This window comes from Lutra lutra, chromosome 10 (assembly GCF_902655055.1).
Source record: "Lutra lutra chromosome 10, mLutLut1.2, whole genome shotgun sequence".
NCBI lineage: Eukaryota > Metazoa > Chordata > Mammalia > Carnivora > Mustelidae > Lutra > Lutra lutra.
In genome coordinates, this window is record NC_062287.1 from 111,757,809 (window position 1) to 111,784,629 (window position 26,821).

The 26,821-nt window shown below is 60.1% G+C and overlaps 1 protein-coding gene across 1 annotated transcript in view; it reads right to left on the minus strand.

The window, feature by feature from the left end:
• The window catches only part of SHANK2 (SH3 and multiple ankyrin repeat domains 2), a 463,356-nt gene that overhangs the window by 299,128 nt on the left and 137,407 nt on the right, over window positions 1–26,821 (minus strand). Inside the window, exons 10-11 of the mRNA XM_047692580.1 lie at window positions 16,922–16,988; window positions 16,398–16,568 (exon numbers count right to left, since the gene is read on the minus strand). Of these exons, the coding sequence (XP_047548536.1) occupies window positions 16,398–16,568; window positions 16,922–16,988 (238 nt within the window). The remainder of the gene's footprint in view (window positions 1–16,397; window positions 16,569–16,921; window positions 16,989–26,821) is intronic.

Consider the following 26,821-nt stretch of genomic DNA (forward strand, 5'->3'; position numbering starts at 1 on the left):
CCGAGGGACCTGAACCCGACCACGTGCGCTTGATGGGAGGTGCAGGCACGGGGAAGGGGCTCCCCACTGAACGCTCCCAGACCCTGCAGGAGACGCGGTGGCTGACATTGGGCCCCAGTCAGTGTCCCAGTGCTGCCTGGACAGGAAGGGACCCGGGAGAGGAAGGGGCAGAGCACAGGGACCTGCTTTCTGGGAAGAATCCAGAACAGGTGGGGAATATGGGAAGGGGGACCCCTCCATGTGGGGGGCAGAGCTGAGAGCAGGCTCTGGGCGCTGGGCCAGGATTCTAGCCATGGAGGGACAGGAGGGCAGCCGTGAGCGCCTAGCTGCAGGAGGGGCACAAGCCGGCGAAGGCCAGAGCGTGACACAGAGCCACCCAGGCTGCTCGTTCATGGCCCACGGGTCATAAATGCCACCCAGGCCGCTTGGAGGACAGTCCGTGCTACCTAGCGCAGGGCCAGCAGGACACCCACCGGTAACGTCCACCCAGCAGCAGGGTCACTATTCTGTGACGACATTCTGCAACTTGGACCTCATCGCCTACACCTCCGTGACATCTCCCGGAAGGGGCACTGAGTACAGAGCACCAGCGCCCCAGGGACCCGGCTGGCGGGCTTTGGGGTTAGATGGCTGGTCATCCGTCTGGGTTTCCTGCACCCACGGGTTTGTCAGCACTGAGTTCCACCCGCTGCCGCGGCCTCCTGGAAGCTGATCCGTGTCTCTTTGGGGCGATCGGCTGAGTGGAAAGCAGCCGGAGTGCGCCCCAGGACCACCCAGGCCGTGTCCACTCTCTCGCGTCTGGTGACCTCACCAATGACACCAAGAGGAAGCAGAACAGGAGGAGCTCTCCCTCCCCCGTGAAGACTGGTTTTTCACTTTCAACAGACTGGCCGCGGCCTTGCAGGGGAGTGGCGGGGCAGGGCGGGGCAGGGGGGCAGCGGGGGCTCACGGGAGGATCCCACCTGCTTGGGGTCAGGACGACGTGCATGTGTGACCCGTGGCGTTATGCTCTGCTCTTGGACAAACCTGGGCCCCCACCCTGCACCCTGTATGACAAGTCAGCCAAGTCACGTAAACTCCCCAAGCTCAGTTTCTGCCTCTGGGAAGCCAGGATAAAAGTCGAACAACGTCGACTCCCTCCGGCACCACAGCATCAAGCCAGGCAGGTAATCCTCACCACGACCACGACCAGCTGAAAGACTAACATTCATCCCTGTGATACAAAGAAGGCAACTACAGCACAGAGAGCTTAAGGAACTTGTCTAGAGTCACACAGCCCGTACACGGCAGAGCCAAGATGCAAACTGAGAAAATGGACTCCAGGGTCCGTGCCTGGAGCCTATGCGGTGAGCTGCATGCTATGCCTGCCCCTGGTTGTGTGGGTGCCACTGACACACCTGGAGGACAAGGGAAACCTCACGGCAATGACCTGTGCCAGCTCTGGGTCAGGTCTGGGTCATCACATCAGGATGGGGGCCCCTTCCACAAAGCGCCAGACTCAGATCCTAGGGGCCGGCGTCAGGGGCTGCCAGCCGGGGTGGGGGCCTCCCAAAGGCAGAGGCCGAGGCCGAGGCTAGGTGGACATCAAGTGTTACTGGCTGAACTGTGTCCCCCTGGAGTTTATCCATCGAACCCCTAGTCTCCAGAAGCTACAAATGTGGCCATATTTAGAGACAGGGCCTTTATGGAGGTGATTAAGGTAACATGAGGTCACCGGGGGGACCCTGATCCCATGTGACTTAAAGAAGAGGACATCAGGACACAGATACGCATGGAGGGACCACCCTGTGAGGACACGGGGGGAGGAACTCGCCCTGTCCATGCCTACATCCCGGACATTGCCCTCCAGGACCACACAGAGAACAAACGCCTGTGGTTTAAGTCCCCCCAAGCACCAAGCAAAGGAGCCCCAGGACTCCTTAGTGTGTGGGATGGCAGTTCAAGCTAACCCACACACTGCAGAACACCACAGCCTAGCCCTGGCCTCCAGAGCAGCAGGAATCCCTGGGACCTGTGCCCGCAGGTCAGGGGGCAGCCCCCATTGGGCTGCCGAGGTCAGGTGGCTCACCCCGGACACAGTCAGTGTGCTGTGAAGACGGGAGCTCTGGGCAGACCTCCTGGCCCAGCCCGGCCAGCCTCCGCCACCTCACTGTTCAGCCAGGCCGCAGGACGCGGGGCTCCTTGGGGGCGTCCCACCTGCCCTGCCCCCAGGACTCGACACGTGCTTGTGAGCAGAGGTCTTCCTTGGGGCAGTAAGTGGGTCTGAGGTCCAAGGCTCCAAGCAGGGCTGCGGGGAGAGTTCTGCAAGCAGGGGTGTGGAGGAGGGGGCCGGACAGAGAGCAGCACAAGGACACAGCAGACCTGGGCAACCACGCCACCCCTCGCTGAGATGCCACGGTCCGACTCTCCAGGGGTGCCCCCTCACACTGAGTCCGTGTCTGTCTTTCACGAAGGCTGTGAGTCCCGTCAGCCTCACCCCGCTGCACCCCCAACACGCTTGCTGGATAAGTGAGGCAGGAAGAGACAGGCAAAGGGACGTAGGAGTAAATACGATGCGCGCCGCTCGGAAGAAAAGAATCCCCAACGATGGAAAAGCCGGGCCACTCCGGCCACTCCCGGGGCCCTGCGGGGTTGAGTGGGAACGGGGGCAGCGTGGGGGCAGGAGAGGGCTGGGGCGTGCCCTCCGAGAGGTAAGTCCTTGCCTGAACTTGACTAGGAGATGCTCTGAAGGCATCTGCAATTCCGCGTACGATTCCCATTAATGTTCACAGCGAAGATGCTTCCATCCCGCCTGGCAGCACCTCCTTGAAGGACCCTTTGCAACACGGAAGAGGTAGACCCGGGGTGATTTTCAGGTGCAGAACCTTTCATTCACTGAACGAACGCAGAGCCCGGCGCCGTCTCGGAAAGCCGGGGGCCGGGGCTGTGCCGGTGCTCTCGAGTGGCCTGGCTTTGCAGCGGAACACGGGGCAGGGCTGCGTGGGGCCTCACGCGGTCGGTGGGCCCCGCAGGGTCCTTTAACCAGTCCTAGGGTTATTCCTGCAGGGGACACGGGCTTGATCGCACTAAGTAGGATAAATAAAGACTATAAATAGATTCAAATCGGTTCAGGTCACGTCTGACGGCCCATGAATTATGAAAAAGCTTTTGCTTTTGAAATCCTTTTTCGAATTGAGGGTATGGATCCCGCATCTGTCTGTAGGCCATCAGGTCGGCTGACGGGCTCTGCGCTTGGGGAGGGGAGGGGTGCACGGGCGCTGTGACAGTTGGCGGCGGAGACGGGCACAGAAAGGGGAGGGGAGAACAGACATAAGTGTGGTGAAGAAGGACACAGGAGAGGCTGTGAGGGGGCGTGCAGAGGAGGAGAGGGGACCAGGGTCCTTCCTGGAATGGCACGCAGGGCACCGCATGCCACATGGCCGCACGGAGAGAGGAGAGACCCCTGCCCATGTGGTGCCCTCCATAGACCACGACCATGGTGCATGGGGCCATGAGCCACGAGGAACGGCGACCTGTCCCTAGGCCATGTTGACAACTCTTGGGTGAGTCCCCTCCAAATCTGACACCTGCGGATGACCCCCTCCATTCCCAGTTTGGCCAGCTAAAGGTAGGTTGGGAGCAACTGTCACTCTGTGCCCTCTAACAGTCACGGGGCTCCTCTGCTCGGTGCTGACAGCTGGGGCCATGCCTGGGGCTGGCAAAGAGCTTGGGACCTCCTGGTTTACCAAACAGGAGGAACCCATGAGACCCTGAAGACCCCGCTCCTGGGGGCAGGGCGGGCACAGCCCCATTGCTGGTGCCCCCTGCATACGCCTTATCTCCACACACCCTGTTCAGCCCAAGCCATTAGGAAGGTTGGAGGGGGTCACCGGCGCCCACAGAAAGAAGTGGGGACCACCCCCACGTCCACTGAATGGGGAGCCCCCGAGTCAGGTGAAACCTGCAGTCTGGACGGACCCACTTCACAGGAGAATGCCCGGCTCCCCAGACAAAGAGCGGTTGCCATGACAACGGCAGCATCCCACCCGTCAGCCACTATTCTGAGACACGAAGCCACGAGCTTTACTTTTAAATGAGTTTGATAAAATTTGCCTCGAACGCGTTCACATTCTCTGACAAAAGTGGTGAGCACCAGAAGGAGGAGCGCGTGCCAACAGCTGACACAAGGCTCTCGGGGACGGTGTCTGCTCAGAGACAGGAGGACGCAATGGCGGGAGCCACTGCTAATGGGAGCAAAACACGGAGGCGGAAAGCAGGGTTCAAGGCCAAAGGCGGACAGGGTCCCCAGCCCTTCAGCCCGCCGCTCAGGGCAGGTGGCAGGGGCTGCCAGCATCCGTGGCCGGTCCCCGAGAGCCGCCGGGCAGAGCTGCTGGGGCATCTCTCTTCTCCAGACGGAGGGCAGAGCCTGCAGCAGCCTCGCTGTCTGTAAAGGAGCAAACCCAATGCAGATACGCTCCCGATCTCCCCGCCTACGCCGGCTCATGAACGGCTCTGCCACTGCTCATCAGTATCTCATGGGATTAGGATTCTACATGGCGACCCCGGGAAGAAGACAGAACAGGGTAGTTCCCAGCACCGCGGCCTGCGCCAGCGTGCTCGCACACGGTCCTCCGCGACACGGGCCAGTCCTCGCACACGGTCCTCCACGACACAGGCCGGCCAGCAGAGAGGCGGGACAGTCCGCGGGGGGCAGGAGGCACGGCTTCAACACGGAGGCTGCTTTTGGCAGAAGGAGGAATACATACGCCCGGAGGTCTCGCTCACCGCCCACGGGATGCCCGCCCCGCGCCAGGCCCGTGACCTTGTTTCCAGCCACACCAGGCCCAAGTCTGCGCGACCGCAGGGACATCTGAGACAAAACAATGAAGACCGCGTCTAGAGGCGGGTCACCCCGTTCTGGTGGCCACCCTCACACTGACTGCCTCTTAGCTTGGTGCATCTAGACACTGACCAAGGTCGTCGCTCCCCAGACCTTGGAGACACCCAGAAGGACTCGGACCCTCCCCATTCCCAGTAGCAGCTCTTGGTGCAAGAAGGAAAGTTGTCTGTCTGCAGGCTGTCCGGAAGGCTGTCTGTCTGCAGGCTGTCCGGAAGGCTGTCTGTCTGCAGGCTGTCCGGAAGGCTGTCTGTCTGCAGGCTGTCCGGAAGGCTGAGCGGCTCAGAACCCAGCGCGACCCTAACAGCCGGAACCAGCGTGGCCCCCAGCGGGAAATGACCAAACACCGTGTGCCTGCCCCCGGCCGCACAATCTTATCTCCTCCTCGGCAGTATTTCAATTTCTGTACTGCGCACCGAAGAGAATACTGGTAATTCCTAACAAAAGGAGCAAAACGCGGTGTTCTTAAAATGTCTCCCCTGTGGAGCACATCCCCGTCAAATCGGTCTTCCGTTAGCTGGACGGCTGTGCGCGAAAGCAGAGGACGGGGTGCACAGGCCAGAGGCAGGACACCTGTGCCCGAACCCTGACCTCACACCCGTGAGCAGAGCGTGCCCCTGGGTAGGCTGCTGAGATGCCCGAGCACAATTCCTTGAGCAGCCGTCTACCGCGTCCGCCAGCCTTTGTCACCTGTCCTTCTGCTCCCTCCCACCAGCCGCAGGACAACCGTGCGGCCCTGCTCTGCAGGGGAGGGTCTGGGCTCCTTGCCCCAGCTCTGGTGGGATGCTGCCCCTTTGGGTCATGAGCTTTGCCCTCCGTTGCCTTCCCAGCTTCACCTCAGGAGACCCGGATGGACCTCCCCAGGGTCTGGGGCTCTTTCCTGTGCTTTCCCTGGAGATGCCCCCTTCTTGGTGGCCTCACCGGTCAGCCAGTGGCCTCAGGGACAGGAGTGTCTATCAGTGTCTACATTTTGTGCCTGGACCCAGCTGGGGAGGACCTGAGCCTCATCTCAGGCGAGCCCGGACCAGAGGGTTCCATCTTCTCCTGCCTCCCTTCTGTCACCCGCTGCCGCTTCATAAGCTCCTCGATGGGTCCCTCCAGCTCGGCTAAAATCGGCAGCACTGGCACACACGTGTACGAATGCTTCTTTCTCCGGCTAAAACCCTCCGCAAAGTCTTTCCACTTATGCTCATTGGAAACCAGAATAGAAACCTTTGCTGCATTCAGCCGAGTGCCACCCGCGACATCGTCCCAGGGCTCAGCTCACTGATGGGGCTCAGACACTCGAGTCCCATGAAGCCTTCGGGAGGGAACGCCGACTTCCCTCTGGGCTCAGCCCTCACCAAACCAGAGCCCTGAGTGCAGCCGTGGCTCATGTCTGAAGGGGCTGGTGCGATCTGGACAGACGCCAGGCTGGGAGACAGGAACGTGGGTCCTTCTGGCACTTGGCTAAATGCTTTATTCTGAGGTCCTACGACCCAGCTGCCCTGCTGTGTTAACGAAAATTAAGGTTTCTATGACCTTTTCCGGACTCTGCTCGCTGCTGTCACTCTACACAACGACAACAACAACTCCTTGGGGTGCGTGCCCTTCCCTAAGGGCCAGGGTCCCCGAGCGCTAACGGGGTCCGCGGCCAGCCGCCAGGTAGGGATGCTGCCTCCTGGCTTCGGGAGGCCTCGTGAGGGGTCCTGCCGCGGTTCAGAGATGCTGCCGACGGAGGTCATAGGAGAGGGGTCGCCGTGGGGCCCAAACGCGTCCCAGCACTCTCGCTGGGAAGGTAAAGGACATTCTGGCATCTGGGGGTAGACATTGGTGACGCTGCCGCCCACCAGAGTTTCACGGCAGGGGTTTCTGCCTGTCCCGTCCTTCCTTATTAAGTACCCAGTGTGTGGCCCTCCAGTAAAACCACGGTCCCAGAGCGGGGAGCGCCGGGTGTGGGGGCAGGGAGGACACAGAGCCTGGGGTCCAGAGTGCCCCATCCAGCCCAGGAGATAAACAGTGCACCCCAATTTCTGGGAAACGAGCCACTACTCTGATTGAGTAAAGGAATGGGGATGACCGAGGCACCTGGGGGGTGGGGCGGGTAAGGAAAACCAGTGGAAGAACCACTCGGATCTTTAAGGAAAGGTGGGGAGTCGGGGGCAAAGGTACTCTGGGAAGGGCGCAGCGTGAACACAGGACCAGTAAGCAGGTGGGACAGCAGCTGTCTGGCCTGCACAGAAGGGGCTGGGAAAAGAGAAGGCTGGAGAACCAGGGCACTTGTAGGGCTCCCCACCAGTCACCTGAAGTGAACGCGGTCTCAGCAGGACCTGGGCGCTCTGGGTTTTAGGTTCTTTGTCCCCGCGAGGTGGGAAGAGCAGCCCCGTAAGAGCCCTGCCCCTCTGATCCAGTGCCTTCCCACCAGGCCAGCGTGGGGACGTGATGACCAGTGTCTGGCCGAGCAGCACGTGCCCCGGTGCTGCTCGGGCTCAGGGGAGCTGCAGAATCCATGGGGCGGCCTGGGTTTCCAATGGGTCTGACAGGCAATGCTGGACTCCTTCACACTGAGTCCAGGTTCCCCTGGGGTCACCAACTGTCACCCCCAGAACACAATTCCTTCTAAAAACACCTTCGGGATTCTAGAGCTTTCACCAAGAAGGCTGGGGGTAGGGACACATCTTACAACAGGGGCTAACGTCCAAGGAGCCAACTGTCCTTTCTTCGGGAAACCCCTCAGACTCTCTCTGCGAGCAGTGAGGTGACGGGCACGCGGAGTTCTGGAACTCTAGACCTCGTTCAGCCACACCGGCTCCTTTGTCAAAATGCACTGAATTCCTCATTGCAAAGCAGAATTTTGAAAACCTCAAACTGGACCCCCCACACCCAGAGGGACACACCAAGGATGGGAGCTCAGGGACAGGCCAGGGGCATGCAAGAGGATGAGGAGGGGGAGGAAAGGCGAGTTCCATCCAGTGTGTAGGGGAGCCTCTGTGGGCAGAGGTGGGAAGCCCAGGGGATGTGCAGGCCTGTGGAGGGTGAGCGGGGGAGCCCTCCTATTCTGCATCCTATAAACGACAGATGACTGCTCCTCTTGGAGCATGGGGACACTGGTCTTCCTGGACAAAATGGCTCAGAGAGAAAGACCACAACAGCAGCGGCCCCGGGCTGCTCCCCTTGGAAGGTCTTGGAACCACTGCCGCAGACTCCCGTAGGAGCTGGACACCGAGCTTCTACAGGACGCATAGTGGGATTGGGGCGACTGGGCTCGGTGGTGTGGAGGTGGGTCTGGGCCAGGTGGCAGAACCCAGAACCTGCTGGTAACATCAGCCAAGGACACTGGGGCAGAAGGCAGGACAGGCATCCCCAGGGTCCTGCTCGAGGTGGTGGCCGCTCACCCATGGGAGGGTCTCCTCTGGGCTGGGTGCCGATGGCCCGGCACTTGGGCACACGGAGGGGAGCTGCCTGCCCGTCCCCAGTGTCTGGAGAACCATACTCCAACAGGGACGAGAGCAGGTATGCGGGGGGACAGGCCTGTCTGACGCCTCGAGGGGACCTGGGCTGAGAGGTGGCTACGAGAGGCACAGGGGCTCAGGACAGTATCACACAGAAAGGGTGGCTCTGTGACCAGGGGCCTCAGTCCAAACCCCAGCTCCTTGTTACTGCCCTCTGCCCCAACATGGGACCCGTTCCAGGGCGCTGGAAACCTTGTTCTCCTCATCTGTGAACTGGGGACATTGTCAGTGTCCCCTTCCAGCAGGGCCGTCTCTGTGGTCCCATAACAGGCACAGAGGGCAATCTGGGCATCAGCGGTCCCTGAAACTGCATTAGCTGTTTTTGTCACCCATTGCCTCCTCCTCCAGGAAGCCATCCATACTCTCATCCAGACTCTACAGTCTGTTGGGATTTAGTGTCCCCTCATGGGGACTTCAGCCCCACTCCTGCCCTCCCACAGGCATAGACCTTCTCCATCAGCAGGGAACCTAGGACACAGAGTCCTGTTCCCGCTGACCCCGGGAGTCTTGCCTGGGGCCTCCATCAGGAACATGGTCTTGGTGGGAGGAGAACGGCATGTTGTGGCAAAGAGCCAAACCCAGACCAAGAGGCTAAGGGGTCAGGGAAGCGGGGAGGAGGCCACGAAGGGCTTTGGGAAGCAGGACCGAGCGGCAAAGCCAGGGCTCCGGGGCCCAGCTCACCTCTCTGGGGCCCACACCGGGGCCCAGCTGCAGATGGAAGAAAGTGTGGGCAGGGTCGGGGGGACGTCTGGGGACCCCGGAGGGAGGAGCAGGCCAGCAGGGACGGGCACCCCAGCCCACGGCAGAAGGGGCACACCTCCCATGCAGCATGCCTCTGGAGGGGGGGTGCACGCAGACATGGCAGAGGGCCCCGGCGGGAATCAGAGGCACACGGGTCCGAGCCGAGCCGCCGGAAACAACGCTCAGGGCCCAGAGCCCTTGTTTACTGCCCAGCGAGAACCGGGGAGCACGGGAGGAGCCCAGCAGCGGGCACTTGGGGTCGGGGAGGAGCTTCCTGCTTAGGGCCAGGCACAGGCCCAGTTCCTGCAGGATGGGGGTCCTCCCAGGGGTCTCCGGGGACTCGTCCAGTCTGCCAGACGCTCACGCAGACATAAGGCCTGTTCATAGGGCACACTAGCTCCTCTGACGTGCGAACACTTGGGTGGTTTTCACACTTGCCGGGCTTAGTGGGAGGGCAGCCTCACCCACGAGAGAAAGCACGCCTCGCGTTTTCTCCGCGATGTCACCCAGACATCTCCCCACCTCAGGATGCCCACTCGCGGGAGCACAGACCACGGCTGCCCCCTCCGCTCTGCCTCACACCCCTCTTGCAAGACACTGGAGCGTCACGCCGATTTCTACAAGTGATGCGAGCGTGTTAGATCACATCATCTACAAATGTCCCGCGATGAGACGTGACACTCGCTAGTGGAGGGGCTGGAGGCCTGATGTGGTCGGGAACCAGGGGACGAGGCTGTGCTGACACAGAGAGGGATTCTTCAGCACCTCTGTGGCTGAGGGCCTGGGGCTCCCACCCTGCTGCTGGGGTGGATGGGGGAGGGGCTCTGCCCTAGGGACCCAAGCTGCCCCTGGCTAGGCAGTGAAGAACCAGGAGAGGCTCAGGTTTGGGGAACAGTCCAACCCAGGGGACGGGAAGGAGCGGACGCATGAGCAGGCGGGAGGATCTGCCGGGGCCTCTCGTGGGACACACTCTCCTGCAGCCACACCTGTCCACTGCGTGTGGGACAGCACAGCCAGGACCTCTGCGGGCAGCGACCATGGCAGGACCCGGCCCCGGGCCTGGCCTCCTGCGGGCCCCGTTCCGAGGCCCACAGCATGCCTGAGCTGGCCAAGAACCTGCTGGGGGTGGGGGGATGCAGGTAAGCCCCAGGAGGGCCCACGGGCCACAAAGACAGCACACGGGGATACACGCAGGCCACAGGACATCAAGGCTTTGCACCACTGTGGCACCTCTCCAGGACAAAGACAAGTGTCCCTGGGCTCCAGGAGAATACAGCCTTTGGGACAGACCGGAGGCCAGTGGATGCCCACGTCCACTTCCCCGGACAGTGGTGCCAAAAGTTGGCCACAGGAAAACCCCATCCCAACAGAACCCACAGGCAACGTGTGGCTGTCCCCAACAGGGTGTCCCCTTAATGCGTGTCCTGGCCCGTCTGCTCCGTGTCGGGATCTGGGAATAACACTTCTCGCGGGAGAGGCGCACAGCGGAGCGGGGCAGGGGAGCGGGGAGTACCGCAGCGGCAAGCCCTGCACTGGCAGGAAGGGAGGAACAGCCATCGGCCTGGAGCAAGACCCATGTGGCCCGCAGCTCCGGTGCGAGGAGGGAGTCCCGATGACACACGCTGTGTGGCTGCTCCCTCGGCCCCACGGAGGCCAGAGACACAGGAACAGAGTCAGCGTGGCGGGTGATGGCAGCCGGGAGCTCACGTCAGCTTAGGCCACACTCTGCTGGGGCTTCACCGTGTCTCCCTCCCTCCGCACCTTGCTGTGGGGATCCAGACAACTGTGGGGTCGCCCCCCCTGATTCTAGCTCACACAGCAGCCTGGCTTCCCGGAGAAGGCTCTCCCTGCAGCCTGTAATGGGGAGACTCGGCACGGCCGACCCCAGCCTACCCCAGCCTACCCGATCTGGGATTTTCCCCAGGACCCGGCCCCACAGGCAAACACAGAGGGGCCCCTGTGTCTCATTCACGGTAAGTGGCACATTTTACAGTCATGATGCTTCTTTCGAATCAGATCTGGTTTATTTCACAGAAGGTGAGATCTGCCGAAGGGGCTATTATTATTATTTTTTTAAATAAAAGATCAGCGTGGGTTTTACATCCTCTCACAACACCCCCCCAACGAATATTACATTCAGAAATCTGTTTGAAAACACCCCCCAGCCGCCCATCACTGATGCATGTCAGCAGCGCAAGCACGGGCACGCGGTCTCGAAACCTAGCAACGGTAACCAAGTCGTCCTGCGTCGGCTCGCCAGACACACAGACGCACACACCAGCTCACTGTGCCTGCTCTCGAGAAACAGAACCCCCTTGCTTCTCTCTCTGTAGCTGCGGAAGGACAAGATGAATGAAAACAAACCTTGTTCAGCAGAAGAGGAACAACCCATGCTATTCAGCGCACCAGACAGAGCCTCTCCCCGCAAAGCCGGACAGAGGACAAAACCACCAACCCTAGGAAAGATAGGTTGTCCCAGTGCAAAGCTTCTCAGCTGCCACACGCTTAATGCTGGCACGACCGTTTCGGACACCAGCTCCCCAGCTCCCCGGCAGCCTTGCCACGGGGACCACCATCCCACAGAAGCCATCGCGCCCGCCGTGCTGGCCAAGCCTGGAAGACCCCGGTGGGCTCGCAGGCTCAATGGCAGGGATTAACTTTGCTGCTTGCGGTGGCTGGGAGACCCTCACTTTCTCGGCGCCGGCAAATAACACCACCAAATGGAGGTCGCATTTAATTTTTTTTAAAAGAGGAAGAGAGTTCAGAAAGAAAGGAAAAACAGAAGAGCCACAGCCATCCGCTGAGAGCAGCGTGCACGCCAGCTGGGCCGTGAGCAGGTTTCCCGACAAGATGCAATCTCCCCTTTAAAGCGACAGACTTGCACCCTCAGGCATTCTGGATCCTTTCTGGATGCTACCGACCTCGGAGGGCCCGTTGGTCACCTCACTGCTTTTCAACGTGTTTTCGGTCTTCCCTGAAAGCCGCATCAGAGTGTCCCAAGTGCCCTGCTATCTTGGTGGCATCCGGAAAACAAAGGATCTGCAGCTCTCAGTCTGCGGGCTATGTGATGGTTTAAAGGGGCTTTTTGAGGAAGGCCTCGCCGACCAGGCAAGTTAGGAAAATGTTTTGTGCTGCAGTTTCCTCTCTCCGGAGCGTCAAAGGCAACCCTAAACCCTCCCCTCCCCCTGACCCCAGCTTGGAATTTGGGGATCCTTCCACCATATTTCCCTTCTGACAAGCAGCCCAACATGGAGCACACAAAGGGGAGGCTTACCCTCATCTCCTCCGTCCGGAGTCCTGACCCGTGGGGCTGGTGCTCCTAAGTGGTGTCCCAGCCCCACAAAATGTCTGATCAACAAAACTCTGCACGTTAGCATTGCCGGCGGGTCCTGACCCAGAGGTGAGGGGTGCCAGCCTCAGGTTTAGGACACATATCCCCGTCTTCCAATGTTTCTCTCACACCATGGGGTAGCTTATAAATCAAGATTTAATGCAGATCACAAAGGGGAAACACAGCCCCGTCCTGTTCTCTCCAGCACCCCCGCCACGTTTCTGGAGGCGGACAGGAATAAACGAAGGGCACGTGGGGACAGGCTGAAGCCCTCAGGCGTAGGACACCTGCCACTGCAGAGACCAGGAGCAGATAGAAGGGTGGCCTTGACCTGGACAAACTGACAGCACCCTCACAGGTCTTGAGGATGGGGGTCGGGGAGCCGGGCCACGGAAGCTGGAACCGGAGACCACGTGGCCGCAGGACCTCACCAGCAGTACACCAGGGACCCCCAGCCCAGCATGGCTCTAGAATGACCCGGTGAAAGGACTGAGAACACTGCCCTGGGCAAGCCACTGCCCACACCTCCTCTGCCCGTGCCCTGCAGGCTCTGCCGTGCATGGGAGGGAGCAAACGTTACAACACGCAGGCAAACGCACCCAGTCCAGGAGCTCGTGGGCCCGCACCATGTGCTCTGCTCCCAGACACCTGTGACCAGCCGCCCGGAAAGCAGGTTTTTATTTCAAGAAGAGACGCGGAGGAGAGGAGCTTGGAACGGGAACACAGGCAGTGAGGGCCATTCACTCAACAGGCACTTACTGAAGCCCTACCACGTGCCGGCGCCGCGGAGAAGGCCGACGCCACCCGGGTTTGCCGAGGACACAGCCTCGAGAGACCGTCATGTGGCCACGTGAGTGCCCTTGACGGTGGTTGACGTGGTCCCAAAGACACGTCTTCATCCTAATCCCTGGATCGATCTGAGGATCTCACGTCGAGAGCATCCTGGATTTAGGGTAGGCTCTTGAGGCTAGGGTAGCCCAGTGCCTTCTCTGAGAAAGGAGAGGGGGTCTGAGACGCAGACAGCGGGCCACGTGCAGCCGCCCCAGGACGGGAGCCACACGGGCAAGGCCAGGCTACCACCAGAGCCGGCGGGAGGCAAGGACAGGCCAACCCTGCCGACACCTCAACTCTGCACATCTGGCCGCTAGCGTGGAGGCAGAACACACCCTGTTTCCGTGCCACCCAGCAGGGGCGGGCATCTCTTGACGGTGGCCCCAAGACACCAGCCTGTGGCCCATCCTCACGTTCTGAATCAGCCCGCAGGGATGAGGGGTCCTGGGAAGCAGAGGAGGGGCGGTGCTTGGATGCCCAGCCTCAGCAGGCTGCAGGGATATGAGACGGTGCCCGCAGAGCCCACCCTGGGTCCCGGAGTCGGGCTCCCTGAGGGGAGACTCTGGACCTCTGCCCTCCGCAAGGCTGGGTGGCTGCGGCTGTGCGCCGGGGAACCTCGAAGCTTTGGCTGATGACTCGTCAGGAACAGGAATGGGGTGGTCCTAAGCTCTGTCCTAGGGACGGGCTGCCATCAGCCCAGAAGACGCACTGGGGGGTAGGGGACGAAGAAGCAGCCAGGGTGGCACGGGGCCGGGACACGGAGGAGCGGACGGACACAACGGTCCCAGAGGGAAGTGCGGGAAGAGTCTGCTCCTCTGAAGTCACGCGCCTTCTCCCATGAGGAGGCCACTGGCTGGTAGCATGTCCCGCTCTGGGAGGGGCCATGGGGTCTGTAGGGGACATTCGCTTGGGAACCCGGGCCGGGGGTCCACACCTCCTAATAGGCCAGCCTCGGACGGACCAAGGTCTCTCCATCCCCAGACTGGCCCAGGGAGAAGGTGCCCGATGGAGTCATTGTGGGAAGAAGTGACCGAGGGGTGACAAGGATGGCATCTCAGGGACCGGCTGGTTCAGGCACTGCAGGGATGTTCTCAGGAGGCTCGAGCACAGCACAGCGTGTGAAACCGCAGAGGGAAAAGGATGCCCTCCTGCAGCAGGAAGCAGATGGCTTTCTTCGGGACGCAGGACGTCCTCAGCCACGAAGGCACCAGGGCCCCTCTCGGGTCTCAGAGCCTGGCTTCCCCCAGGGCGACCTCATGGAGGTGACTCCGCACCCCGCATGCCCTCTGTCCCTCCTGCCCCAGGTCCCTGCCCCCAAAAGCTGCTACCCGAGCTCTCCCCACAATCCTGGGGCTCAGGAGCTCTGGCAGTGGACAGAGTGAGGTGTCAGGGCGGACTGTGGACGTCAAGGAGGGGTCAGGATGTGGGGAGGAAACCATCAGGTTCTCAGGTGGGCGCTTGCTCTGGGCGGTAGGTGAGGACGGGGGACTGCAGGAGCTCTGCCTAAAACAGGACGTCCGCCCTCTGAGTGGGGGGGGAGCAGCTTGCATACCCCGAGCTGCAAGCCTTCCCGGGCACGTCCCTTCCGCTTGGTGCAGGGCGCTGTCCCTCCTAGACCCCAGCACACAAGGCATCTACCCTCCCGCACGGGATCCTACATTCCCCCGCGGGATCCGCCCTCCCACATGGGACCCATCGTCCCCCGCAGGACCCCCCCCCCCCGGCATGGGATCTGCCCTCCAGTGGACATGAGGTTCTGACCTGCCCAGACTCCCCCACACACGGCATCTGCGCCCCTCCAGGAGCGAGGGCAGCGGGTCAGTGAACACAGGGCTGAATCGGGGCTCGAGGACAGACGGACGGGCTCTAGGAATCAGTGTGTGAGGGTGTCCATGTGCACATTTGTGTGTTCTGGGGCCAGTCTGCTGGGTCAGCGAGACCCTTGGTCAGGAGATTCAGAGGACCAGAGCCTCCTTTCCCTCCCTGGAGGTCCTGGAGGGTCCTCCGAAGCACACACCTCTTTGGGCCACACAGCAGAAAGGCCTGCAAGGCAGGTGGAGGGGCGCCCAGTCCTGCCTCGGTGGACCGTAGAAGCTGGTCCCGCATCTTCACGGGCCCACGAGGTGGTCTTGGGAAAGTACAGACCTTGGTCCTGGCCCTATGAGACAGGGAAGCTGCACTGCGGCCAGTGCCCCCACGACTCAGGAGGGGCTGCCCTTTGTAGTTAAAGTCACAGGTCCGAACGGCTGAGCAGCGATTAAAATGTGTTCACTCGACCCACGGGTACGCCGTTTGTGATGAGAGAGAAAAAACCCTCTGTCAGTCCAGAGCCGCCTGCATCCCGTACAGGAAAGCTCAGGGTACCTCAGACCAGATGACAGTCACCAATCTCCCTCCTCTTTGTATGAGCAGCTTGGTCTCTCCAGCCACCTCCCCACACCCCCTTCCACCGTGCAGCCCCATTGAGGCCCGTGCTCGGAACAGCAAGGAGGGCAGCCCTGGGCTCGCTACCACCCCAGACCGCTCGGCTCCAGAGGCTGGGAGGGCCCCCCGAAATCCCTGTGGTGGCGGCGCGGGGCCTGCACACGCTCCCTGCCCCTCCTGGGCCGCGGGCCCAGCAACTGAGACTCTTAGACCTCAAGCCAACCCCACTGCACCACGCCGGCCTCTTGCAGTGGGAACATGGCAGGAAGGGAGCTGTGGGCACCGTGTGGGCTCGGCCCTGTCCCTACAAGGCATGGCAGGCATGACATCATCAGTCTTTACGATGTGCTCACAGAGCAGCTGGTGTGGCCAGGGTGGAGGCCCGGGTCTCAGGGCAACACCACGGTTTGCCCTGGCTCACAGGAGGGACCGTGTTGGCATGGGGCGGGCCGTTGGGAGGCCCGGGTGCCCCGGTCGGGGCACTGGAGGACGCAAGCGAAGCATCTGGTTTCACGCCCTCGTGCGGGTCTCAGACTCCGGGCAGGAACCAGCCACACACCGAACACGGCAAAGACTCAACAGCCAGACACGTGGTCACCCTCGCCGCCAGCAGCCAACACGGGGTGAGGGGCACAGGCATAAGACACAGATGCCATCGGCCGCCTCTCCAATGGGCGGATTGGCGCCGAGTCCGAAAGCTCACCACTGCTGGTCCACTGGGACTGCTCCCCGCTGCAGGTCCTGTGCAAACCTGGCGCCGGCGGAAACAGGCCGGCGGGCTCTTCGGAGATGCAGGGCTGCGCCCAGCCGCCAGGTGGGCGATGGGGCAGAGGCGGAGCCCCAGACACAGCCCTCCTGGTTGGCACAAGGGGTACTAGAAAGGGGAAGGGTCATGAGCACCACCGCGGGGCAGAGGAATGGCTCAGAGATGGGGGTGTCTCCGCTGCACCTCGTCTAGCTCCCGTCTCTTAGCTTAAATGGGACAGAACCTTCCAGCCAACCCACGGACATAAGCCGCAGATTCGTCTGAGCAGGTACACAGCAGTGCCTGCGTGGGACGCGTGCTGTGACCGACGGCTACGTGAGAACGGACATGGCCAAGAGGCCAGGGCCACACTCTTGGTCGGGTTTTGCTAACCGCGGACCCCAAGCCAGCGGCGTGAGGATTACAGAAGGTGGGGAACGTCTCCCTTTCAGGCGGAGCCCGTCCTCCCCAAGCCCACTCACCGATGTCGGTCTCCTTGTGGTTCTTGATGTATTCCGCCAGCTCGAAGTTGCCCGCGATGATCGCCACCTGTAAGAGAAGACATGGCGTTCACACGTCAGGGGCAGAGCCGGGCCGTTTGCATGTCCCCACCACTGACGGCCTCACCGCGTGCACACACAGCGCCCCCCCCCCAGTTTTAAAGCAGGAGGCGTCCGTCTCCCTTCAGCTGTATTCAGCTCTAACAGACACACAACCCTGTGGGAGTTTAAGGGGCTTGACGGAATAACGACTCATTGTACGCAGATGGTGGGAAGATCACCACGAGGTCAGTCAGCATCTGTCAGCTCGGATGGTGACAAAAATCTTCTTTCCCCGTGATGAGAGCTTTTGGGATCTCCTGTTGTGGCAACTTGCCAGCGCACCGAACGGCAGGCACCAGGCCGAACACCACACCTCCACGACCGGTTCCCCATCTGCCTCAGCCCCCCGACCCTGGGAACCACGAGTCTGACCTCTCTTCCTGTGGGTTTGCGCTTCTAGATTCCACACGTGGGTGAGATCACACGGCTTGTCTCCCTGTGTGACTTCCTCTGCTTAGCAAGATGTCCTCTGGCCCCCCGCCTCCGTGGCCACAAATAGGATCAGTCACGACTCTTAAAACAGCAGCCCCAGCACCCATGGACCCCTAGACCCTCAGATTCAAGCACCACGCTCGCCCCCTGAGCCCCTGGCCGTGTCACAAGATGAGGCTCATGTCCCGGGAGAACCCACAGGGGAGCGTGCCTCAGCCCAGAAGTCCCCGCAGGGACCACCAGCACAGCCGCGGGGTGCTCGGGGAGCTGGCGCCTGGAGCCCCCCAGCCGTGTGTCCTGTGTTCCCATCAGGCACGCTCGGGAGCCCCATCCTTCTGATTAGACACAAGCCGCACCCCAGAAGCAAGGGGAAGTGACACCTCCAGAAAGTGCATGCAGCTCTTCACCAGACTTCGGGTGGGCAGGAAAAATTCCAGCCTGCTAGGATCGACACCTACGGGGGATGGTCCCAGTGTAGGCCCTACAGATCAGCGGGCTCAAGTGAAAAGGCCAGGCAGGAGGTCCCTGGGAAGACCTGGGTCAGAACCAGGTGGGCGGGGCTGCCGGCACCCCACATGGGAGGCCTGGGGCTCAGAGGCGATGGTCCACACCCCCAAGGGCAGCCCGCCCCCCAGCATCTGCAGAGACAGACATAGGGCTGGAAGCTTCAGGGAGGACAATGCTCTTCCAGGGACCACCCATCTGGGACCCTGGCTTCCAAGCGTGGACCGAGGACAAGGACGGGGACAGAGGGGCGGAGCCCAGGTGGGAGGTCCACGCGGCACCCTGAAGAGCTGGGGGCCAAGCCTGCTGGCTCTGAGGGGTGCAGACAGAAGGGCCTGCCAGGCAACATGGAGCCTATGACCCAGTGTCACTTAGGTGACAGCTGGGCACGCTCATTCTGTGGGTTCCAGCCCAACCCTCAGGGGCACACTGCTGTCACGCCCGTCAGCGGGCCTGCCATCTGCAATCAGAGACAAGAGCTGGCGGGATGTGGGGACCACAGCAGGCCGAGTGCTGCTGCCAGGAGCGTCCGCTGGCACAGCCGCAGTGGGAGAAGGTTCTGAGCGCCTTAGGACAGAGCTACCATCCTGTCCAGGAATCCACTTCCGGCTCTAGACCAGAGGGCCTGAAAGCAGGTACAATGGTTAATTTTAGGTGTCATCTGGATGGAGCCACAAGGGCCCACACATCTGCCCCCAAAGTACTTGGGGGTGTCTGTGAGGGTGTTTCTGCATGATCTGTGGACTCTCGGTCATGCAGCTTGGGTGGGCCTCATCTAATCAGTTGAAGCCTGCATGGCCCAAAGAAGCTGATTGGGAGGGACAACTCCTGCCCGCCTGCTGGGCCGGCAAAGAAAGGTCTTCCGACCTCTAGACCCCGGGCCTGCTGGCTCCCAGACCGAGACCTACACCCCCGCTGTCCGGGGGTTCAACATCTAGAAGTTTGTGATCCAATCAGTAGGAAAAGTCAGACTACGACGATCCAGCTGGTCTACCTCCATCTGCGTTGCTCAGCCCCAGCCGTGGAATCCCCAGCCGCGTGAACAACCTACTGGCTCCGTGGGGGCGGGGGCATGACCCTCCCCACCCCGCCCCAACCCCTCTTCTGCAGAAGAATCTTCTGCACAGCATTACGCACCCCAATGTGTATAAAATATTTACGGTTGTCAAGGCGAGAAAAAGCCATTAAAAAAACATCTGAGAGAGGCATAAAAGTTTAGCATTGCACGCAAAAGAACGGGAGGTAATTATTTCACATCGACTGAATGCATCCTCCCCCCTCCCAGATGGATTTGCCAATAAAATGCAAATTTCTCCTCTGAAATAGCACCGGCTTTGAAGGACACTATTTGCTCCCGGAAATCTTGATAAAGAGCAAATGGTTTTTCTATGTTTGCAGAGAACCAGGCTTCGAGAGAGCAGCTCAAGTCAGGACCGTCAGGTGGAGAGGGGATGAGCACATGGAGGCGGGGAGAGGCTTCTCCATGCCCCTCAGTCCTGCTCGCCCAGGGCCGAGACTCCGTCACAGGGATTATGGACACTGGGAGGCTGGCTTCCACCATGGAGTAATAAAAATGCCCATCGTGCTCGAGCTCACAGCCGGGACGGTGCCTGGCTCAGCACCAGGCTCCCCAGGCATCGAGACGCAGCATCTGATGGCGTCCTCGTGGCACAGCTGTGTAGCGTCACCGTGATTCCTGCCTCCCAGACGAGGAGGCGGGCGTAAGAGCTCAAGGGCGTCGCATTTCTACCTTACATGCAGGCAGGCCCCAAACCTTGGAACCCAAAGCCTTGGGGCTTGCAGCCAGGTGCCACATGTGGCGTCTCGTGGCTCTGACCACAGGCGATCCCTGGCACCCCGGTGCAGGCACAGCACCCTTGCTTGCAAAGAGGCGTGTGAGAGAGATTAATAATGAGATGCGATTTGGAAGCAGAAAGTCCGCACCATCTTCTGCAGGAGCCGACTCAGGTCACCACAGCAAACACTGCCGATGGGGCAGCGTGGACTGTACGACTGTATGGTCCCGGGGTCCCAGAGGCTGGAAGTCAGCAGGGCAGCCCCCCGCCCCAAGGCCTCTGTCCTCGTGTGCGGATGGCCATGTTCTCCCTGTGTCTCCACGGGGTTGCCCCTCAGTGTGTGTCTGTGTCCCGATCCCCTCTTCTCGTAAGGACCCCGGTCACCCCGGGTCAGGGCCACCCCGGTGACCCGATTTCACCTTAATCGCCTCTTTGAAGCCCCATCTCCAGACGCAGACCCATCGTGAGGTACGGGGGTCGGAGCTCCAACGCAGGGATTCTGGGGACACAGCTCAGCCCGGAGACCTTGAGCAGAGAATGTGTCTTCACCTTCCTCACGGACACGTGCCATCTTCCAGCAAACATCCAGACACGCACGATGACTTGAGACCCTGTCCTGCCCACGTGGCCTGGCTACCGAGCTCACGAGGTGGGGGCCGGGGGCCTCGGGGACGTAATCGTCAGGGACGGAGTTACAGGAACTGCTTCCCGAGTCTTGTTCACACACAGAGCCTTCATCTCCTCCACCCCCAAGATTTTGTTATGAACATTCATTCGCAAGCACGCCCCTGATTCTGAGAGGCCAGAGCAATGGCCTTGACCTTGACTGCAGGTCGTTTCCGTGCCCCTTGGGGCGGTGTGTGGCTGTGCACTGCTAGACCCCTGTGCCACTGTCCTGAGTATCAGCCTCCGGAGGAAAGGAGGACTTGCTCCCACACACCAGGACAAGGCCAGAGCCGCGTTTGTCCCCACACAGCCTCTCGTCCCCTCCCCGAGTGCCTCTCCTGCCCTCCAAGTTGTTGCACTGTTTTTGTCTAAGTGACAGTACGTACGATGACATGCACAGACTAGACGTTCTCCAGCTTATGAGCGTGCGGTCTACACCCATGCTGCGTCACTCCAACCAGGAACCGGAGCCTCGCCCCTGCCCCTGCTGGCCAGTGTCCTCCTGCCCTCCTCCCAGCCTCGAGAAGGCCCACGCTCCTCGCCGTACTCAGAGATGGGAAGACAACGTAGCAAATTGAATGACGTGCGTGAAAACCTGTGTGGAACCATAAAACCGGGAGCCGGCTGAGTGTTCCTACAGAACTTTCTTGGATGAGCTTCCACGAGAAACCAAATCGCACTGGCATTAAAATCGCTGGGGAACGATTTCTGAGAGACAGACAGGAGCTGTCTCGTCTAAACGCAAGGTCCCCTGCAGACCCAGTCCCACGGGGTTCCCGGCCGCCCAGCATTGCCTCCCAGTGTGGGGATGAGCCACAGACCCGCCTGAGCCCGGTGCGGACACTGCCCATGGTCCCTGCTTCTCTCTGGGAGGAAAAAGGAAGAGAAAATGCAGAACCCTCTCTCCTCCTCCCCCCGTCCTAGCACCAACCTCCTAGTGTGCTTATAAATAAATTCAGGCTAGGTCGTGTCCTTTAGAAGAAAAAAAGACATACAGCTTGTAATTAATCCCAGGGTTGCAGAAGAAACTTATTATATAAAGAGAATTTTCTTCCTTCTCTTCCCTTTATGCACATTAAATCACAGACCCTATCGTGGGAACGGTGACCACTCGGGAAACGAGCTGAGCACCCAGGGGGTTCCGGCTGCAAAAACGGAAGGGAGGTATGTGAATTAAATTCAACACAATGAAATAACATAAAATTGCATTTTAATACCTTGAGAAATTAAAAAAAAAAATCCAAAGACATTTACTTTCTTAGGAAAACCCAGGGAGAGAGACTTGGGCTCTCTGTATAGCCCTTGGCACCAAGAGGAGCCCCTTAAAAACCAAGATGGGTTTTTAAGATCCTGGAAATTGTTCAAAACCACTAAAACTCTAAGCCAAGAGCTCAGAGTTCCCTCCTTGGGGTCTGGGGGCTGAAAGAGAGCATCTGGCAGTTAGATACCAGCTCTAAAACCTGCCCCGGACCCCATGCTGAACAGAACGGGCGGCAGAGCGCTCTAGTCCCGGGAAAGGGGAATTTTCCGCGCGGGACCCCGGCCCAACTGCCGCATCTGTGTTCCAACCTAGCGGCCCCCCTTCCCTCCCATCCCACAAAGGCGGCTCCGTGTAACTACAATCCCCCGAACGCTCGGGGGACGCTTACCGCGCTCCACCAGGGAAAACGGCTTCCGTCATGATGCAGTCATTAGAGCAACTACTGCTCTTAAATTAATCCACTCTTTGATTTCATGCATTTACCCTGGCACAGCTCACGGGGGGCAGGGATCCCTGGCCGTGGAGGGTTTATGCTGGGGGCCGTGAGACCTCCAAGGGAGTGACTTCATGTGCTTGGAAGCCCCCTTTTCCAGGACCCCGAGAAGGCCAGGTGCATGTCAGACGGCAGCCCTGGGTCGGGGGTGGGGGGGCTCGCTGGGAGCCACAGGAACCAGGCTCCCTGCTTCCGCTCAGACTCTGCTGCCCACCCCCCCACCACTTTTCTCCTTTGTCACCTGGAGGAAAAGCAGCTCTCGGGCTTGGAGGGCCTGGCGCTTCCCACGCCCGGAGGCCAGGGCAACACCAGCCCCTGCGCACCTGCCAGTCTGGGCACAGTCGAGGGAAGGGCTCCAGGGAAGCCCTCAGAGGAGCACTGAGAACTCTGAGCTGGCAGACAGAGGCCCTTCAGAGAAACCGACATCTTGGAAGCACGTGTGAGGTGCCGAGTCCACCAAGAGCGAGACAACTACCTCGTTCCAAGCCTCTGACCGTGACCCTGAGGAACCTTCTGGGCAACGGCAAGGTTCACTCTGGAAATGCCCCTCTTCACTGCAAGGCTGCATTTCGGCTTCTGTCACCCCAACCCCGGTCTCGACAGGGCCCCTTGAGGGCTAAACGGACCGTGCTCGGCGACCAGCTCGTGGTCGTTAGCTTTCCGATGATTTCTGGTGTCGCCTGCTTGCATGACAAGTTTGTCCTTGGTCCGGATATTAGAGATCAAAACACCAATGTCTTCTTTTAAGCCCGGAACATGGTCCCTCAAGACGCCCACGGCCCCCGGGACTCTCGTCTCGGCTGTGAGTGGTGGCTGTTCTGAGACTTGCCAGCACGCGCTAGCGCACGGTACACACCCCCAGAATCCCTTAGCAACTGTGCCCTGGTGCCGAGCATTTTAATTCTTCCGGTTAGGATTCACGGGGCCGTCTGTGGACAGATAATGAGAGACAATCATCCCCAAATAACCGTGCTCAGCAGAGCCTGGCTGCGTCCCACTTACAGGATGGCCCTTGGCCCTGCCAGGACACCCCCTCGACCCCGCATGAGGGACAAAGAGAGAATGCACAGGGAGATGCCCTCCTCCCCAGGCAGGCTGCCACCACTGTCCTCTTGGGGAAGGAGGCAGGTGTGTGGCCCCAGAACGGAAGATGCATCTTTTGGTTATAAAATCAAGGTCATGCTTTGTAGCCGTCTGGGCTCTTGGACTAAAATACAGTTAAGTAAACACTGATTTCTACAAATGCACTCCATTGACACACATGGACACCTGAGTGTGTGTCTGTGTGTTTCGTGGGCCTCACTGCCACTGTGTCCCCCAGGCAGTGCCGCCCTCTCCCCTGCACCCGGGGGGCCCCCTGTTCTCTGCAGCAGAGGGTCAAAGAGAAAGCAACACTGTCCGCGTCCTCAGTCCGTGTTGGCCTGAAGCCACAGTGAGCAGGGTCAAGGGCCTCCGGGAGCCCTGCAGGTGAGGGCAGGTGAGCCCGCGGGCAGCCGCTGCACCTTGGGTGGGGGGGAAGAGCAGAGCTAGGCAAGCCTGGGGGCTGGTACTCAGGGGTGCTGCTCGGGGTCACGTCAGAGGGCACAGAAACAACCCAGAAAGGGCGGTGGGAGCCTGAGCCGAGGAACCCTGCAGGCCCATCACATGGTGAGACTGGACGGAGGAAGAAAATGGCTGGTGCTTCCGGAATGCAAAGCTGGCAGAGACCAGGACTGCTAAATCCCGCCTCAGCTGCTCGCACACACACACACACACACACACACGCACACACACACACCCTGCTGCTCCGCCCCTCCCAGGCCAGCGCCCAAGGCGGCAGAGCAGGCCTCGGACACAACCTACGGAATTCTAAGCAGCTGATGATACAGTGATCTGCCTGTCGCTGACACGGCTCACGGTCCCCCACGCTTCCTGAGACGGCCACCCGGTCAGGCAGCTCCTGCTGCGGGAATAGCGGTGTGGCCGTGCTGCCCTCCAAGCCCACCCGGGTGCCGGCTCAGGGACGGCAGTGGGGGCGAGGTATGCACGACCCGCAGGGAGGGGGCCCGCTGAGCAGGGGGGCGTACGGCTGCACACTGGCTCCCTCAGCGGCAGACGTTCCATGTCCACGGCAAAAGCTCACGGCCCCTGGCGGGCCCAGGGCTGAGGGCGAGAGCGGCGTGCGAGCCTGGGGCAGCCACGCTCCGGATGTCGGGTCTGAGTTACTTTGGGTCACTTTGCTTCATTTTTGTTAGGAAACAGAAACTGGGAAATTGAGGGGAGGGTGGTGACGGAGAAAGGCTGCCACGCAGCTGTGTCCTGGACGAGGGAGCAGGCCACCTCTCTGTCCCGCACAGGTTCTGCTGGCCTCCTGTGCTGCCGATGACACGGGTACTCAGGCGGCCCCAGGTATCAGACAGCAGCCCGGGGAGCAGCTCCAAGCAGCCGGCGTTGGGCACCGTCTTGGTGTCAACGAGGAGAGAAAGGCAGTTGCTAACAACACAGGCTCCCACTCACCCGCAGTGACAAGGGCCGAGTCAACACAGCTTCAGCCATTGCTCTGGGGATGGGGAGGGCTCCAGGCCAGAAGGGTGCCAGCACCTCCCCTCCCCTCCCCGCAGGGGCCCCCAAACCGGCTCTGGGGACGAGCGTCAGACGCTGCTCCTAATGTGCGCTCTGCCCTGCGCCGAGGGGCCGGTCCCACGGAGACCGTCGTGCCCCGAGTCACAAGGCCACCGCCCATGTCTCGTGCAAGCCACGGGCAGAGCGGGCGGCTCCTCCAGCTCAGGAGGGAGCCGTGAAGACGTGCGGAGGTCTATGTGGGTGTTGCTAAACGTGTCCATCGGAACAGCCGCCAGCACCCGGTGCCTGACGGAGTGTGAAGCTACAGAGACCGCAGCGCGGCTGAGCTCCGCGTGCTCCGCACTGGGCGGCTCTGGCTCTGTGCCTTCCCGTCTCTGAGCCTCTGCGTCCTCATGGCAGCTGGGCTCACAGACCCTTCCTCACGGGGGACCTGGCAGTACAGTGAGCTCGTGTGTGCAGAGTCATTACAGCCCTCGAGGGATGGAGGGCAGGTCTAGGAGGAAAGTGGGTGTTTTGAGAAGCACTTTCTCTATAAACAGGGGGAGAGCGTGTTTAAAAACATTAGTACCTAAGGGGAGGAAAGAGGAGACTAAGGGGGCACCTGGGTGGGTTGGTCGGTCCAGCATCTGACTCCTGGTTTTGGTTCAGGTCATGATCTCAGGGTCATGGGGTCGAGCCTGCATCAGGCTCCACACCCAGTGGGGAGTCTGCTTGGGTTTCCCTCTCCCTCTGCCCCTCCCCTGGCTCACTCACATGCTCGCTCTCTCTCTCTCTCTCTCAAAACAAAAAACAAAAAAACCTTTAAAAGAAAAAAAAAAGAAAGAAAGAAGAGACCCGGAAGGAGAGGGAGAAATGGTGACTTCTTCCTGTTTCCCTTGTTTTACAGATTTGCCTCTAGAATGATGTGGATCTTTTACATATCCATAAATATGTTAAAAATGTCAATGTTAAAAATCAGAAGTAACGTTAAACAAAATGGACATAGACGCACACAGAGCTAATGGCATAAATAGAGAAAAGTGATTCCAAATGACCTTCAAGCACAGACTTCACTGCGCGTCCCGAAGGGATCTGCTCTGGTGACAAATGCCCCTTGATTGTCTGAGCGCTGCTGGTGGAGGGGTTGGCATGATTGCGGGAGAATTTCGCACGTGTGCGAGAGAATAAGCCAGGAGAACCACAGCACGGCTGACGGAGACCGGAGGGTTCAGCATGTTTGGAAGGAGACACAGATGCAGGGTCAAGGGTGGGCAGAAACCTTGTCCTGAATGAGTCCAGGCAATGCCGAGATGACTTACAGTGCACATTCTCTTTAGAATAAGCCTCCTTCCGCTTAGAACATGGATCTTAAACACTACTTGGTACGAGAGGGAATGAGGCTTCTCTGGAAAAATGGTGGCTTCCAAGTCTGAGCAAGAAATTTGCTCCAGGAACATGCAAACTCTTGTCGTGCCAGAAAATATGGAAGAAATCAATGACGATGAGGTCATGCTCAAAAGGCTTATTAGGAAATGATCTAAAGAAGCCTCCACTGAGCACAGATAAGTGTGAGGAAGTAGCTAGAGGCAGGTGATCGCGTCCCCAAGAAGAACAGAGTAGGATGAACAAAGACGACACAACAGGTACCTCTGCTGAGCTTAGCAGCCACTAAGACCCACTGTGTGGGGCCACAGTGAAGACAGGGGCTTGCATCCCACTGCTGTTCTCCCCTAGAAGCATGAACACATCTCCAGCTCAGGGAAAGGGCTGGGAACCCGTGGCTGATCACTGCTGGGTGCAGAGAAATCAGCGGGAGTGTTTAGCATCGGGCAGGGCTAGTGAACAGCCAGAATGTAGGTGAGTCTGGGTGGGAAGGAAGAGTGGAACGCTGAATGAGACACTGAGCTGCTTTTCCCTTCAAGACAAACATTCTTAGGGGACTCTGAACCTGGGAGGGATGGAAGGCTAAGGAGCAAGGCATGAGGACTGGAGTGTAGGGCCCACCAGGCAGAGGGGCACAGTGAGCACAGCAGGGGCCCAGCAGAGAGCATCTCAGGGCCGCACTATGGGAAAAAGAGCAAGCTGGC